The 14,536-nt window shown below is 36.5% G+C and overlaps 1 protein-coding gene across 7 annotated transcripts in view; it reads right to left on the bottom strand.

The window, feature by feature from the left end:
* Nucleotides 1-14,435, bottom strand: part of USP37 (ubiquitin specific peptidase 37) — a 92,665-nt gene extending 78,230 nt beyond the window's left edge. For 4 of the 7 annotated variants that reach the window (XM_068544457.1, XM_068544462.1, XM_068544463.1 and 1 more), the window contains exons 1-6: nt 14,284-14,435; nt 10,127-10,268; nt 8,622-8,705; nt 7,592-7,665; nt 5,727-5,951; nt 690-861 (exon numbers count right to left, since the gene is read on the bottom strand). In XM_068544457.1, coding sequence (XP_068400558.1) covers nt 690-861; nt 5,727-5,882 — 328 coding nt within the window. In that variant the 5' untranslated portion in view covers nt 5,883-5,951; nt 7,592-7,665; nt 8,622-8,705; nt 10,127-10,268; nt 14,284-14,435. The remainder of the gene's footprint in view (nt 1-689; nt 862-5,726; nt 5,952-7,591; nt 7,666-8,621; nt 8,706-10,126; nt 10,269-14,283) is intronic. The other 3 variants (XM_068544458.1, XM_068544460.1, XM_068544461.1) reach the window with 3 other exon arrangements.
* Between the last annotated feature and the right edge of the window lie 101 nt (nt 14,436-14,536).

The following is a 14,536-nucleotide window of genomic DNA, read 5'->3' as shown; positions in this document are numbered from 1 at the left end:
TTCATATAAAAAAGTAAGTATATAAGATTTATGTAACAAGGTAAGTTTTCCCAATTGTAATTTAAATCCTACTCCTTTTCTAGACACACTCTTTCATGGAATCTTTAGGGTGTTCTACATATAAGATCATGTCATCTGAGAACAAAGATAAATTTACTTCTTCCTTTCCAATTTTATTTCTTTTTCTTGCCTAAGTGCTCTGGCTAGGACTTCCAGTACTATGTTGAACAGAATGGGTAAGAGAGGGCATCCTTTCCTGTTCCTGATCTCAGCAGAAAACCTTTCAGTTTTCCATCACTGAGCTATCGGCTGTTCATATAAGGCATTTATTATGCTGAGGTAATGTAGTTTCCTTTAATTCCTACTTTGTTGAGTGTTTCTATCATGAAAGAATGTTAAATTTTATCAAACACTTTTTCTGCATCAAGATGATCATGTGGTTTTTGTCCTCCATTCTGCTAATTTGAATAATCACATTGATAGATTTTTTCATATCTTGAACTATTCTTGTATTCCAGAAATAAATCCCGCTTGTTCATGGTATATAATTCTTTTAACGTGCTGTTGAATTAGGTCTACTAGTACTGTGTTGAAAATTTTTGCATCAATATTCATGAGGGATACTGGTCTACTATCTAGTAATAGTTTTATAACTGCTAATGTCAGACCCTGGGAGGATTAGTGCTCACCTGCATTAAGTCTGTTTTGATGAACTGCATCCAGAAACAACCTCATTTCCTCTGCATCCTTACTTGGTACTTTATCAATAGACAAGAAGCTGTTATCTTGTAGAGTTAACATTAGGCGGCTTTGTTTTGCTCCACTGGGTCGAAGCACCACATTTTTAATGTTATGGCTTAGCTGATCAACACAAAAGGAAAAGTATCATTAAAAATGAATTATAATGAAGCAGAAAAAGTTGTATAATGAATACTAAACTTTATACTTTCTAAGTTACACATTTCTTACTTTTTCCCATATTAATTTAGTTTTCTTTTTTTCCCCCCCAACCAAAAAGAGTTTCCATTTTTGACACATTTAAATCAAAGATTTCACTTCTAGGAAAGGCAATCACATACTATTAAAATTTTACACAGTAATCCTAACACTCTTGATTTTTTTGGTAGGGAACTGCATATTTTCAAGTATAGTTATAAAGTTATAAAAACTAATAAGTTAATTTACAGAGCCTTGCTGGTTATACCATCACCAGTTTAGAAAGCCATATTGGATTAGAGGCTTTTTCTTTCTTCTTTTTTTTTTTTAAACAAAAGCTTATAAAATATCTAGCAAGTGGTTTAAGCAGCTGCAATATAAAAGGATATACTAATCCAAACTATAATCCTCAAAAGAATTCCACTTCTCAAAAACACATCAACATAAACCTTTACCAGCATTAGAACATTCTTTTTTTCTTTTTTAACTGTCTAAGCAGGTTCATTTAACTTTCAATCACAAAGATCATAAGTACCCTGGAACTCCCTCAGCTTACTTCTCCCACTCCCCAGAACTGGTTCAATAACTTGTCTTATACTCTTCCAGACTCTGGATATGTGCTATTAAGTGATAAATTTTATTTTCTCTTGGTTGAAATTTTTCCAAGACTAAACTAATAAATCTTGCACTTTTTTAATCTAAATAATTCCTGCCAACCAGGCATCCTTATTCTCTAACACTCTCCCTCAGCAGGCATATTACAGAGGTTTCTAAAGCTGCCTTTTGCTGAAGACATAGCCTCTGAACAGCATAAAGAAAGAATAGCATTTCACAATTTTTTTTAATTAGGGAGAATTGACCTTTGACAATTTTTAGATAAGAATGAAAAATGAGTTTTACCAGACTTAATTTATTTATTTTAAACTTAAATGACATTTTTTAAGCTTCAAAGTTGGTCTTAAATTCATGTCCTTGAGTAGAAATTCTATCATAAAACACAATAACTAGTTTCAGATGCTTTAACTCCAAAATATTTAAATCAGCAGTTTACCGTGCAAAAAGGAAAAGAGACTGCATAAAACCATTATTTCAGTCAATATGAGAATAATCTTGAACTTGATCATTTCAACAACTGAAAAATCCTAGCCAGTCATACAATTTTAGTTACTACCCATATGGTGAGGCCTCTCAGCCTTTTCTCTAAGTCCAGATCTCTGCCGGAGCTCCAGTTTTGTTTACCAAATGCCTAGTAGATACCACTATCTAAATGCCTGACACCTCAGAAAACTCATCTCTCCCAATCCTCATGCCCCAATTCTTCCCCTCTGCCCCCTATCAAAGACAAGATGAAAGGGACTGCCATCCACTCAAACCTAGGAATCTCCCCAGACTCTTTTCTCTCTCACCCCCCAAATCTAATGAATTAAATCTTCTTGAAATCTCTTCAAATCTACCCTTTCCTCCACCTCCTTCTCCCACTGCCTTTTCCTTTGCTCAGGACTTTCATTTCTCATCTAAACTCCCACAATAACCTCTTACACATCCTTATTCTCCCACTAGCTCTTGAAACAAAGTCATCCGCCTAGCTGTCAAATGAATTTAAACTTAAGATTCTTGGCTCCTTAGTATCTAAGTTCCCGTTAGTATGACAAACAAGATATTTCAAGATCTGGTTCCTATCTAGCTCTTCAGCCTCTACTTCTGCCATTCACTCCCTACTGTGCATTTATTTTAAAATAATTTTCTGGTTCCCTGAGTGTTGAGTCACACTAGCATGTGTTTGTCCATTATAGAAATCACCTCCACCTTACCTCCACTATGTCTGGCAAATTCCTATCTATCCTCTAAATCCTCGGAGCACAAAACACTTCCTTCTTTGTGTTACCTCAGTATCTCTGAGATAATTTTACAGCTGAGAATGTATCTGGTTACTCTTAAGTTTGAGAAGAAAAGTGTCTCATTCAGCTCTGTATTCTTAGCCCTTAGCACAGTACCCACCACGGTAATCTGTAGGTGGTTAACAAATGAATGCTGAATGCAAATTCATCTAGAACTGAGATGAAGGTGTAATCACAGGTAGATTCCTCATGCTTCTAAAGATCTATGTTTGTTTAAGTATTTAAATATTTACTCAGTGCTAATTTGGGATGAGGACTGAAAGACTGAATCTCTATTTGAAAAAAATCTTTCTTTCATTGAGATGGGCAATTAGTAGATATATACATGTGGTAGAAACTATCATTTCTATTACCCATGTCACCACCTCCAATCTATTTAAGAATATCTTTGATACATAAAATCATAATCAATGTATTTCCAAGTTTAAAAGCAAAGATAAATAGAAATTTTACTTCAGCTCTGGTTATCAAGCATAAAGTTTTATAAATTGTTCTTCAAGAGTACTTTAGAATGAATATTATACTTTTATATGATCTAATTAACAAATATAGCATTTTTAAGTGCAGAAAAATGTAACTAAGACATTAAATTCAACTCTTATCAACACTAGTTCTTGGCTGCACAAGACAGAAGTGAAAACAAAATTACCTATCTTTTGCAGTGAAAAAATAATGAGATCCTTCAAAAGTTAACAGTTAGAAGAAAACAGCTGTAAGGATGACCTTGAATAATCATCCTTGAACGGTCTATACCACAACCTTTGGCAGGATTATTTATGAAGAAGTAATTAAGAAGACACTAATGAGTCTTATTAAAAGCTAACACTAAAAAAAAAAAAAAAGGAAATTGAGTTATTTGTAGTGAGGTGGATGGACCTAGAGTCTGTCATACAGAGTGAAAGTAAGTCAGAAAGAGAAAAACAAATACCGTATGCTAACACATATACATGGAATCTTAAAAAAAAAAAAATGGTACTGATGAACCTAGCTGCAGGGCAGGAATAAAGACGCAGACATAGTAAATGGACTTGAGGACACAGGGTGGGAGGGCGAACCTGGGGCGAAGTGAGAGTAAGCATCAACATGTATACACTACCGAATGTAAAATAGTTGGCTGGTGGGAAGCAGCGGCATAGCACAGGGAGATCGGAGATCGGCTCGGTGCTTTGCAATGACCTAGAGGGGTGGGACAGGGAGGACTATGGGAGGGAGGCTCAAAAGGGAGGGGATATGGGGACATGTGTATGCATATGGCTGATTCGCTTTGTTGTGCAACAGAAACTAACACAGTATTGTGAAGCAATTCTACTCCAATAAAGATCTATTAAAAAAAATAAAAATAAAAATAAACTCAATACTGCAAGGATACATCAGTCAGGGAAACTTTTTCTTGACCCGGCTGGTCCAGAACATAATCATCAGAGAGGCTTTTTGCAGTCAAATACTGTGGTTGTAAATGTGGATTTTTTCCTCATATAAGAATATTATCTAATCCTTTATAAGATGTTATCAAGTGTATTGTCTCACTATTATTTTGTGTTAGTCAGTTACCTGGGTTAATTACATATTACACAAAATTCACTTCTTTATAGCTGCCTTCCATTTTACTACTTAATGGTATACATCATCTCATCTTACAGCGGTATTAGGAATTCATTTGCTAGCTCTTTCTCTCTAATCCAACTTCTGCACAGTGGAATGGTGCTTAGGACCCTCACCAGAAGATGTGCAGCGGCAAAGTTGAGTTTTGTTTTTGTTGGTATAGTCAGTTAGCTGGTTTATCAATGTTTTTTGAGGGCCCACTATACACCCACCACTGTGCTAGGTTCTGGAACTAACCACAAAGATAAAACCTAGACCTTCAAGGTATTCATCTTCTAGGCCAGACATGGAACAGAAGCCATACTGAGTCAGGGCTCTCTTAGGTGGCCGACACTTAACTGACTAATCTGTGGTCTCCATTCCCTCTACAAATGTAAAGACAAGGCCCAAGACATGCTGCGTGATCACAGCCAGTAGTGGCTACTCTAGCAGGTCTGCACCCTGCCACTCTCACCAGTGGAGCTGTCTGCTCACCAAAAGCCAATCTGTTTGTTCCCAAAGCTGTTTATGCTAGTTCTTCCGATCATTGTAATTACACAATTTAATTAAAGTTACTTAAAGAAATATGAGTGCAAAAGAGATAAGTTGTTTCTATAAGATCCAAGTTGAATGCCTGGGAAAGGCACATTAAAGGTGAGTTACTAAAAATGTACTGTCAACTTAGGCGTGGGAGAGCCAACTGTAAAACATCACTAAATCTGGAAAAATCTGATTGCCTCACAAAATGTCTTTAAGATCTCACTCCACTTTAAAGAAATTGAGACAAAATGACTGTGAAACCCTCAGACGTGTGGCTTATATGAGAAGTAGGATGCAAAGCACTAATGGGAGGCCCTAAACTCAAAAGACAGGCCTTGGCCCTACATCAAAAACTTGAGGGATGTTTTAAGTTGAAATAAAGGCTTAAGGAATGATTAAAAAAAAAAAAAAAGCTAACACTAAATGGTGATGAATTTATCATATATGTTGAGGGGGGAAAAATAACTGAAGTTATCCTAATGTGGTTTTAAACATAGCTTAGATAGATAGTATCCAAACTCAGTTCCTCTCAGCTTCCTCCCACCAGTTTTCTCTTCAATAATGGTGACTACTTCCTACTCTTTATTATACACCATCAACAATTTTGCTGAATAATTTATAATATATATGCCTAATAGTATTAGTGTCCTGGAAATAAGAAGCAAGAAATAGTAATCTAGGAGGGCTACCATGATACTTAGTATGGCACAGAACAGCTATTCACTAAAGGATGTGATTGAAGATCTATTCCAAATCAAAATTTGGTAATACCTGAAATATCCTTGGAATTCCTCCAGTATTGTAGTGAACTACTAGGCTGACTTTATTCTCTTTTTCCACAACTTCAAAGGATCCTTCTTTCCATTTTGTAATCCCAGTCTGCATACTTCGAATTCTGATAGGACCATGTATCTTCAGAGGAGACATACTTTCTTTAAAAATAAATTGCTTCTAGCCAAATTAAAAAGAAAAAAATATACCTTCACCTGACAGATTCTAAGGAAGAAAAATAAAATAAAATAATAAGTTACAATTTACTAGTGATTAAAACAAGAGTTTGAAAGAGAACATTTAATGAACCATCTTATGTCCTTTTCTCCATTTCAATAAACTACCTCTAAGTATCCTCAAAGGCTTTGGTTAGCTGGATGGCACAGGTAAGAAAAACAAATGAAGCAGTCACTGACATTCAGTGACTGAATTTACCCACCTTTTATTTTTTCTGCACATGTTCTCTCCTTTGCCGTGTACCCGTGTCCATTAGTGTCTAAATTTTGCATTTTGTACCATTAACAACCATACTGCTGCCACTAAAGGCAAGACAATCAGGAATACTAAAGATTCCATTCTCAGTGTGAGTGCCCATGGCAATATGAGCAACTTTTACCTTCCTTCATGATGCTAAAGGATCTTGAATTTCAAATATAAGTAAAAATATATTTTCAGTCAGCTGACTCCATTTGTTAGAATTGAGTTCCTAGCAAAACATCAAATCATATCACCAAATAATTCTTTCTACCAGTTGGTAGTCTATGCATATCCATATGTGAATAAATAATAAACTACTGTGAGAATAATGAGTAATTGTGAGAATAACCAAATTAGTTTAAATGAATAAATAATTGTGAGAATAATCAAATTAGTTTAACCTAAAGAATTATATTACTTGAGAAAATCATTTATTCTCTAGGGAAAACAGCCAAACCAAAAAAAAAAACCCTGTTCCTAAGATCCACCTACCATTTATGCTTAATATTACCATTCTTGGAAAGAATATTTACCAATTTTATCTTTGACAAATATTCAAATTTCCCAAGTGAACTTCTGATACTTACAGAAATGATAGAATGTCTAAGACTCTTCAAACCAGCTTACCAGATGTCAGCAAGTAAATGCAATTACAGTAACAGCAAAAAATGTTATCAGAGTGCGTGTGTTACACACATACACACATATATGCAATCATCTAAAATTAAAACAAAATTTATACTATAGCCTTCAAATCTCTAAAAACATTGCCTCTAATACAGATTCTTCCTTATAATTTAATAGATTAAAAATCATTAAACTTTGCCTCTGCCTAAACAGCTCAACTAGAAAAGCTAAAAGTAGTAGTGTATGTACAAAGGAAAAGCATACTAGATCTACATATCAAGAGCCAGCTCTGTCACTTACTAATTTGTAACTTACCTTTCCTAACAACTAGTTTTCTCAACTGTAAAACAGGAATATGAAAATGCTATAGTGTTGCAATATTAAATGAAGTAACACACATTAGGCACTCAACAGGCAGCAGCTTCAATATGAATGGAATTAGTGTCCACTTTCTGAATTTATTCCTTGTCTGCAACACCTCTTTATCCAAAGATCCCAGACAAATAACTTGTTAACAAGGGTCACCAACTCACTGCCTATAGAGGCCAGGTAGGTGACACAAATGACTTAGGCAGGCAGAATATGAAAACTGCTACTCAAATCTAGCCGGTTTTGCCATGTAGAAACAGTGAACCTAGCATTGCCAGATCATCTAATTCTTCAAGAAAATGACATCCAAATTTTATGTCAACTGCCCATTTCAAATTGTGGGCAATGAATTCAAACTTATTTTTAAAAGCCACAAATCAAACAAAACCCACCTGTAGGTAGAATACAGCCTGGGGAATCCTAGTTCGAGGCCTCTAGGTGCTGTACATCAAACAGCTAGGAATAACTTTAAAGAGAGATATGAAAACACTTTGAATAAAGGTATTATGCATTGTAAGTCCTCTACTATTACTCACTCATCTCATCAAATTTTTTGAGTGCCTAATTGTGGCCAGATTTAGATAGTATAATTGGCTGGGTGTATGAATCCATCAAAGTAATAAAGGCCACTACTGTTTACAGACCTGTTAATGTGACATTTTGCTCAAACTAGTAACTACAAAATCTGGGCCAGCAATGTGTTTGTAATGCTTTTTTTTACAATTAATAATTTGGTGCTTCATCATTTAGATATAGCCTTGAGATTTTTTCCACTCTGTCTCTCAGCACTGCCAAGAATATGTGGCCCCTCTCCTACTCCAGTTGCCCATGCCAGAAACATGAGTTATCTTTGACTTCTCTCTTGATGATTATTGGTATTGGACTGGAAATGGAAGGTAAAGTTGTCATTTCTACCTCCATATACCTTCCAGACATCTTTATAGTGAACTTCAGATCAAATCACATCACTCTCCTCAATATCATTCAACAGCTCCCCAATGCCCTCACAATTCAATCTAGACTCATTAACATGGCATAAACACTCTTCATGATCCAGGCCCTGCTTACCTCCCTATCCCCAACAAACCCTCCAAATCCACCCATCTAAACTACCTACAATTTCCCTAAAAAAGGCATATGTTCTCAAGCCACTGTACCTTTGCACACACTGTGGTCTACGTCCGCAGTATTTTTACCTACTCTCCCCATCCCCCACCACCCCCCTTTTTTTCTTCTCCTGGCTATAAAATCAAAACTCAATTTAGATATTATCTTCTCTAAGAAGGCTTTCCCAGCTATCTTTCACTTTTTCTCTCACCCCATATCCACACTGACAGCACTGAATGCTTTTCTCTTCTGTTGTACCCTGTGCTTACCACTAGTAGAGCATTTATCATATTGTATTATAAACTGTCTATTTACCTCTTTGTCTCTCCCTAGCTAGACTCTGCTGTTTGAAGACAGGAAATATGTTCTTTAGTCTTTGCATCCCCAATAGGACAGTGTCTGGCACACAAGAAACAAACTCATTATTCAAGAATAATGAACAAATGAGCACTATCAACTTTATTCGATTTACTGTTAAAATATACAGCAGCAGATACCAGAACCATAAATCCCTTTTATATGGCCAATATAGGATTATGTTTACTAAGCTCTCTACAAGAGTATCACTCTGCACTGTATACCTCATCTTCTGAATACTACATCTAGGCTTTTTCTATGTGCATCTGAATTTCTCCTAAATGCAAAACTGTCCACATATCTTGTTAAGATTCAATGAGAGAAAAATCATTTGTGAAAAACAAGAATATGTAGTTACAGAATGCATTATTAAAACAAAAAACATTAGTAAACTTGCCTAAACTGGGATTCATATAATTTACTGTTCAATGAAGAAACTCCACTTAAAGAGGTTTATCAAATTACCTCATCTTTCCTTATGTCAGGGTGCCAAATTAAAAGCAAATAACATAAACCCCAATTATCTTACTGCTTTCCTTAAAGACCAAAATGCAAGTAAAGGACATTGACCTTGATTCCTCCAACAAAAACATATTTTTAAAAATTAGATTATTTAACAAGATTTGGAGGTGAAGATCTGAACGTTCAATAAAAAAACTTTATTGGTTACTTCTGTTTCCCTCTATATAATTCTCTCTATATGTAATACATGATTTCTCTAGATATAATTCTCAAACATTTTGATGCAGTTTTGGTTTGTATAAAATTTTACATCAGATATTGAACATTTTCTTAACCATTTCTATTAGCAATCTCTCTTTCTTCTACAAGAAAAAATCTAAAAGGTACAGGACATAAAACTGGCAGAATCAATAAGATTTTTTCTTAATGCCTCAAGCTAGTCCATTATCTGCTCTTGCACTAAATGAATTAACTATATTTACTTTTGTACACTGATCATATTATCAGGGTTTGCCCTACTTGGTTAAGAGAAAGAACACTAAGTTTCTTTTTTGGTATCTAGCATGATCCAGTAACAGTTAAACTTTCTGTGAACCTAGGACAAAGACAAGGTTTCACTGAACTCTGTAATGCTAATTCACTATCAAAGCAATATTAGGAAGACAAAGTACAAGAAAAACCAATTATTCTTTAAGTACATCCAAAGAGATTCCCCTTTCCCTAAATTTCTTCACTATTATTAAAATTGCTGTTCAATTTTGAGCAGGCTATGAAAGCTCAATCAACAACACTGACAAGAATGTTTCTACACCCTCTACAAGTTACTTAAATGCTCATATTTTAGGTACTGCTTTGAAAACATTCTTATCCAGAGGGTATTCTGTGGTTTAAGAAAGCATGCTAAAGCACAAAACTATTACTACAAAATAGAAGAAAACTGTCAATTCTTGCCAGTTTGCATACTCTTGGAAACATATATCCAAAATAAAAACATTACTTACTTTTCAGTGACTTTTTACTGAAAAACCCTATGTAATAACAATTCACCTTTATTCTGATCCTTGTGCCAAAGGCAATGCGCTCTTCTTGGGGAACTACTCATATTCTGCAGCTATGCCAGTTCTCCGGGAGCCATCAACTCAGCTAAAGAAAATATAAGTGTGCCTTTTTTAAAAAAAACTCATTTACAAAATTAAAATTTTTTTAAAGTGATCATTTATACAACAAAAATTAACCCTTTGACTACTTAAAAACCACAAATTACTTTCCTGAAAACATTTAATGCTCAAGATACACATATACACACACACACACACACACACACACACACACGTAATCAACAGAACTCTAGGGATATATCTGCTGTGGAAAACAAGGGACTCCAGGACCATGCACCTTCATCAATTTGTGTCTTGGTTAATTTACTCCTGCTACATTTTGAAAGTAAGAAGGCAATGAAAAAAAGAGTATATCCTTTGTTGACTTTATAAACATTGTTACATAATGATGTCTTAAATCTTAAAATACCACTTCCATGATGTGTTGATACAAATTTCAAAAGGTGGGTAAACTTGGTTTTTACTTTTCTTTCAAAATTAACTTCATGGGCTTGTTTCCCAAATTTAGGCCTCTCAAAGCCTCAACTTTCCCTGAAGCTCTACCCAAACATTTCTCACTGCCTCCTTGAATACTATAACCTCAACTTTAAACTCCTTTGTTCACTTCGTAAAAAATCATTTATTGAGCTACTCCAATCTGTTGGCACTGTGTTAGGGATACACATGTGAACATGACACAGTCCTCGCCCTCTTTAAGAGACTCCCCAGACTTCCCTACATTTGTCCTTCCACTGTCATTCAGGCAAAAAGATCTTAGCATCAGCTTTAACCTCATTCTCATTTATCTAAAACACAGTCTTTTCATCACTACTACCCTAATTCAGAAATGCATCACTTTGCCATTCTTCCCACCTAATATTTATTATGCAACATTTACTAAGCACAGTACTAAGCACCATACATGCAATATCTCATAATCGTCACAATAATCCTAAAGGATGGGGATTATTAATATCTCTATTTTACAAATGAGGAAACTGAGGCTTAGAGAGATCAGGTAATTTATCCATGGTTACAGAGTCAGTAAGAGACAAAACTAAGTCTAGCACCAGAAGCCATGTTTTTAACCACTACCTTATTGCATCCCCAATGATCTGTAGCAACTACTCTCCAGTCTCCATTCTCTCAAGATTTTTCTATCCAATAAATCCTTTACCCTATAATACCCTTTCTAAAGGACTGTTCTTTTTATCTCTTACCAACTAAAGTGTGCCTCCTTAACTTTCTCTCTAAAGGGGGCAGGGGGAGGGTGGAGGGACCCTGTCTTTTCTTTTGTACTCCCAACAAAATAACAGGCACTTAGTAAATGCGAAAATACGTGCTACTGATGCTAATTCCCCTCCCAAACATTAAAAAAAAAATTATTTTTATTTTACTATGGTAAGAATACTTAACATGAGATCTACCCTCTTAACAAATGTTGAAGTGTACAATACAGTATTGTTAACTATAGGTACAATGTTGTACGGCTTATCTCTAGAATTTATTCATCTTGCTTAACTGAAACTTTCTCCCAAACATTTTTAACAGCTCATCACTATCTATAAAATAAATCCAAATGCTTCTGTGTTTGGCACTCCTACCTTTAATTTTCTATTTCTCAACATAAATCCTGTTCTACACACACAAATTATTAAATTTTAGTATTTTCTTCCATAACTACCACCAACCACTTACTTAAACATGGAATTTTCCTTTATATATTTTTGGAAACCTCATCTTCACTGGTCTCATACTTTAACCTGTTGTTAAAATATATAAACCACTGCTCTGATTTCTAAGGGCTTTCTTTCCTAAAAAGATCCATAAAACAAATGCACAAAGAGATAAAATTAGTGTGGTCGCTGAAAGTAAAGAGAGAAGTTGACCTAGATAAAGTTTATCTCCAATTCAAAGAGTCTAAAATCTGAATGATTCTGACATAAGAATGGGTAAAATCATCCAAAGCTGGAAAACCCTTTGGTTTTTTGTGTCCTTTAATTTGTCTGCAGAGTGAAAAAAGATGCTTGTCATCAGATGACAAGAATATCAGTAAGCTGGTGTTTCCCAAAGACATGATGCTTCTTATAGCAAGCTCCAATTTATTTATTCATTTAACAAATTCTTGAGAAATAGAAATGAAATAGTTCCTAACCCATATTCTAGTAGAAGACACATTTTAAATAATCACACAAGTAAATATACAATTAAAAGTTCTGAAAAATGGTATAAAGTTCAGGCATGATGAAAGATTATAATAGGGTACCTGATTTAAGGACCGGGGTGGGCTTTTAAGCAGAGAAATGATGTGTTACTGCTGAATGGAAAAGTGATGTGGTTTGTTTGGGTCTGGGGAAGAGAGTGAAAGGAGCAAGAATGAAAGAAATTAGGACAACCAGACAGGAGAGTATTGAAGTGATTCAGCTTATAAAGACAATTACAATAACAATGAATGCTCACTGGCTATTTACTCTACGTCAGGTGCTTACCATAGTTATTTAATTTAATCCTCATAGCAATCCAATAAGGTGATTATTATTCCCACTTTACAGATGAGAATATAGGAAACATTAAGTCCAGGTGAGAGAGGACTGTGGCTTGAACTAGAAAAGTGCTAATGAAAATGTACAGAAATAGATTCAAGACATATAATGAAAGTAAGAATAAACAGAACTTGAAGAGGGTATAGATACATGGGATGAGGGCTTTCAGGTTTCTATACTATGTAAATGGATAAATGGATAAATGGATATACCACTTAATGAAATAGGATACCAGAAGAGAAAGCATTTGGGTATGGAGAGAATTAAGACTGGTTTCAGACATGTTATATTTGAAATTCCTAAGAAAAAAAATCAAGTTGAGATGTCAAGCAGACAGTTGGCTATTTAGATCTTGAGCTGAAAACAAAAGGAACACGCTGGAAATAAAACTTCTCATCAATATACAGGTAGAATTTAAAGCATAGGGTGGAAGGGAAGAGTAAAAGGAGAACAACCTAGGACTGAACCCAGATAACCATTTTACTCCATCAAACATCTCTCCCTATGATAATCGATTACTTTGATGTCAACAGGCCTTTCAGTCCTCATTCAACTTTACATTTCAGCAGAATTCAACATTATTGATAACTTCCTTTACCTTTTCTACAAGACTTGGACTCCTCTATCTGACTACTAAACACCAAGAATCCCTCAGGTGCTCCTCCCTTTCTTTTCTAGCACTGTACTCTCTTGAGGCAATTTCATCCACATCCATAGCTTCAATTACTATCAACATGACAGACGACATCTATATATTATATACGTTTACCTATATATCCAGCTCAGAGCTCTCCTCTGAGCTCCAACCCAGTATATCCCAACTGCCTACTTGACATCCTCTGTTAGATAGCTTTTCCTGTTAGAGACTTCTCAGACACTGCCTCCCCAAAAAAGGTATTTACACAGAGCCTAAATTTTGAAAGGATTACAAAACCACTACAGGCCAACTCTCCAGACACAGAATTTTGTCATCAATTATCATTTCCTTTCACGGATCATGACCTAAAACAGGTAAACCTGACAACCTGATCTGATGGCTAGAGATGGGGACCAACCAAAGGCATTAAAAAATACAAATCATGCCTTTTAGTGAGAAATGGTTAGGAGAGAAGGTGAAGAACAGTCAAGAGAGTGAAACAGTATCATATCCCAAGGCCTGATGGACGTGCGGCAACGGAAGTCACCTGAAGGGATAGCAGGCCTCCTAAGGGACGAGTGGCGGACGACAGCCCCTAGCAAAGAAGGGTCAGGTTCGGGTCGCAGACGGAGCGAGTGACAGTAAAGACCAGGTCAAAGAAGAGGAAAAGCCTGGGAAAAGACCTAAGTGGAGTACCTGTGAGGCCAGAGGGGGCGTCGCGAGGATGGGGGCAGGCTGAGCAGCAGCGGGGCGAACTCCAGAAGAGTGAACGCCAAGTGGGCGGACAGCACTGGGTGGGTGGGCCGGGGGGGCTGGGGGAGCCAGGGTTGGGGCGCCAGGGTAAAACGGCTCAGTTGAGACGCTCGCCGGGCCCACCTTACCTGTGCCTGCGAGTTCGGAGCCTCGGACAGGCCTGCCGGAAGCACGGAGTCCGCGCGGAGGGGGAGGAGCCGGGGGTTAGGAAGGAAGGGACACCGGGCACGAAAGAGAGGGGCCGCTCACTCCCCCAGTCAGGGAGAGCGGCTGATGGCGGGAACTGTGACCACACGCAAACACGCACGCACGCACGCACGCACACCCGACGCGAGCAGATGAGGCGCATGCGCGCCAGCCTGAAAACTCCGCCCCTTCCAC

This window comes from Eschrichtius robustus, chromosome 5, assembly GCF_028021215.1.
Source record: "Eschrichtius robustus isolate mEscRob2 chromosome 5, mEscRob2.pri, whole genome shotgun sequence".
Taxonomy (NCBI): domain Eukaryota; kingdom Metazoa; phylum Chordata; class Mammalia; order Artiodactyla; family Eschrichtiidae; genus Eschrichtius; species Eschrichtius robustus.
The sequence above is the reverse complement of the archived record's forward strand: the minus strand, read 5'-3'. Positions and strand labels throughout refer to the sequence as shown.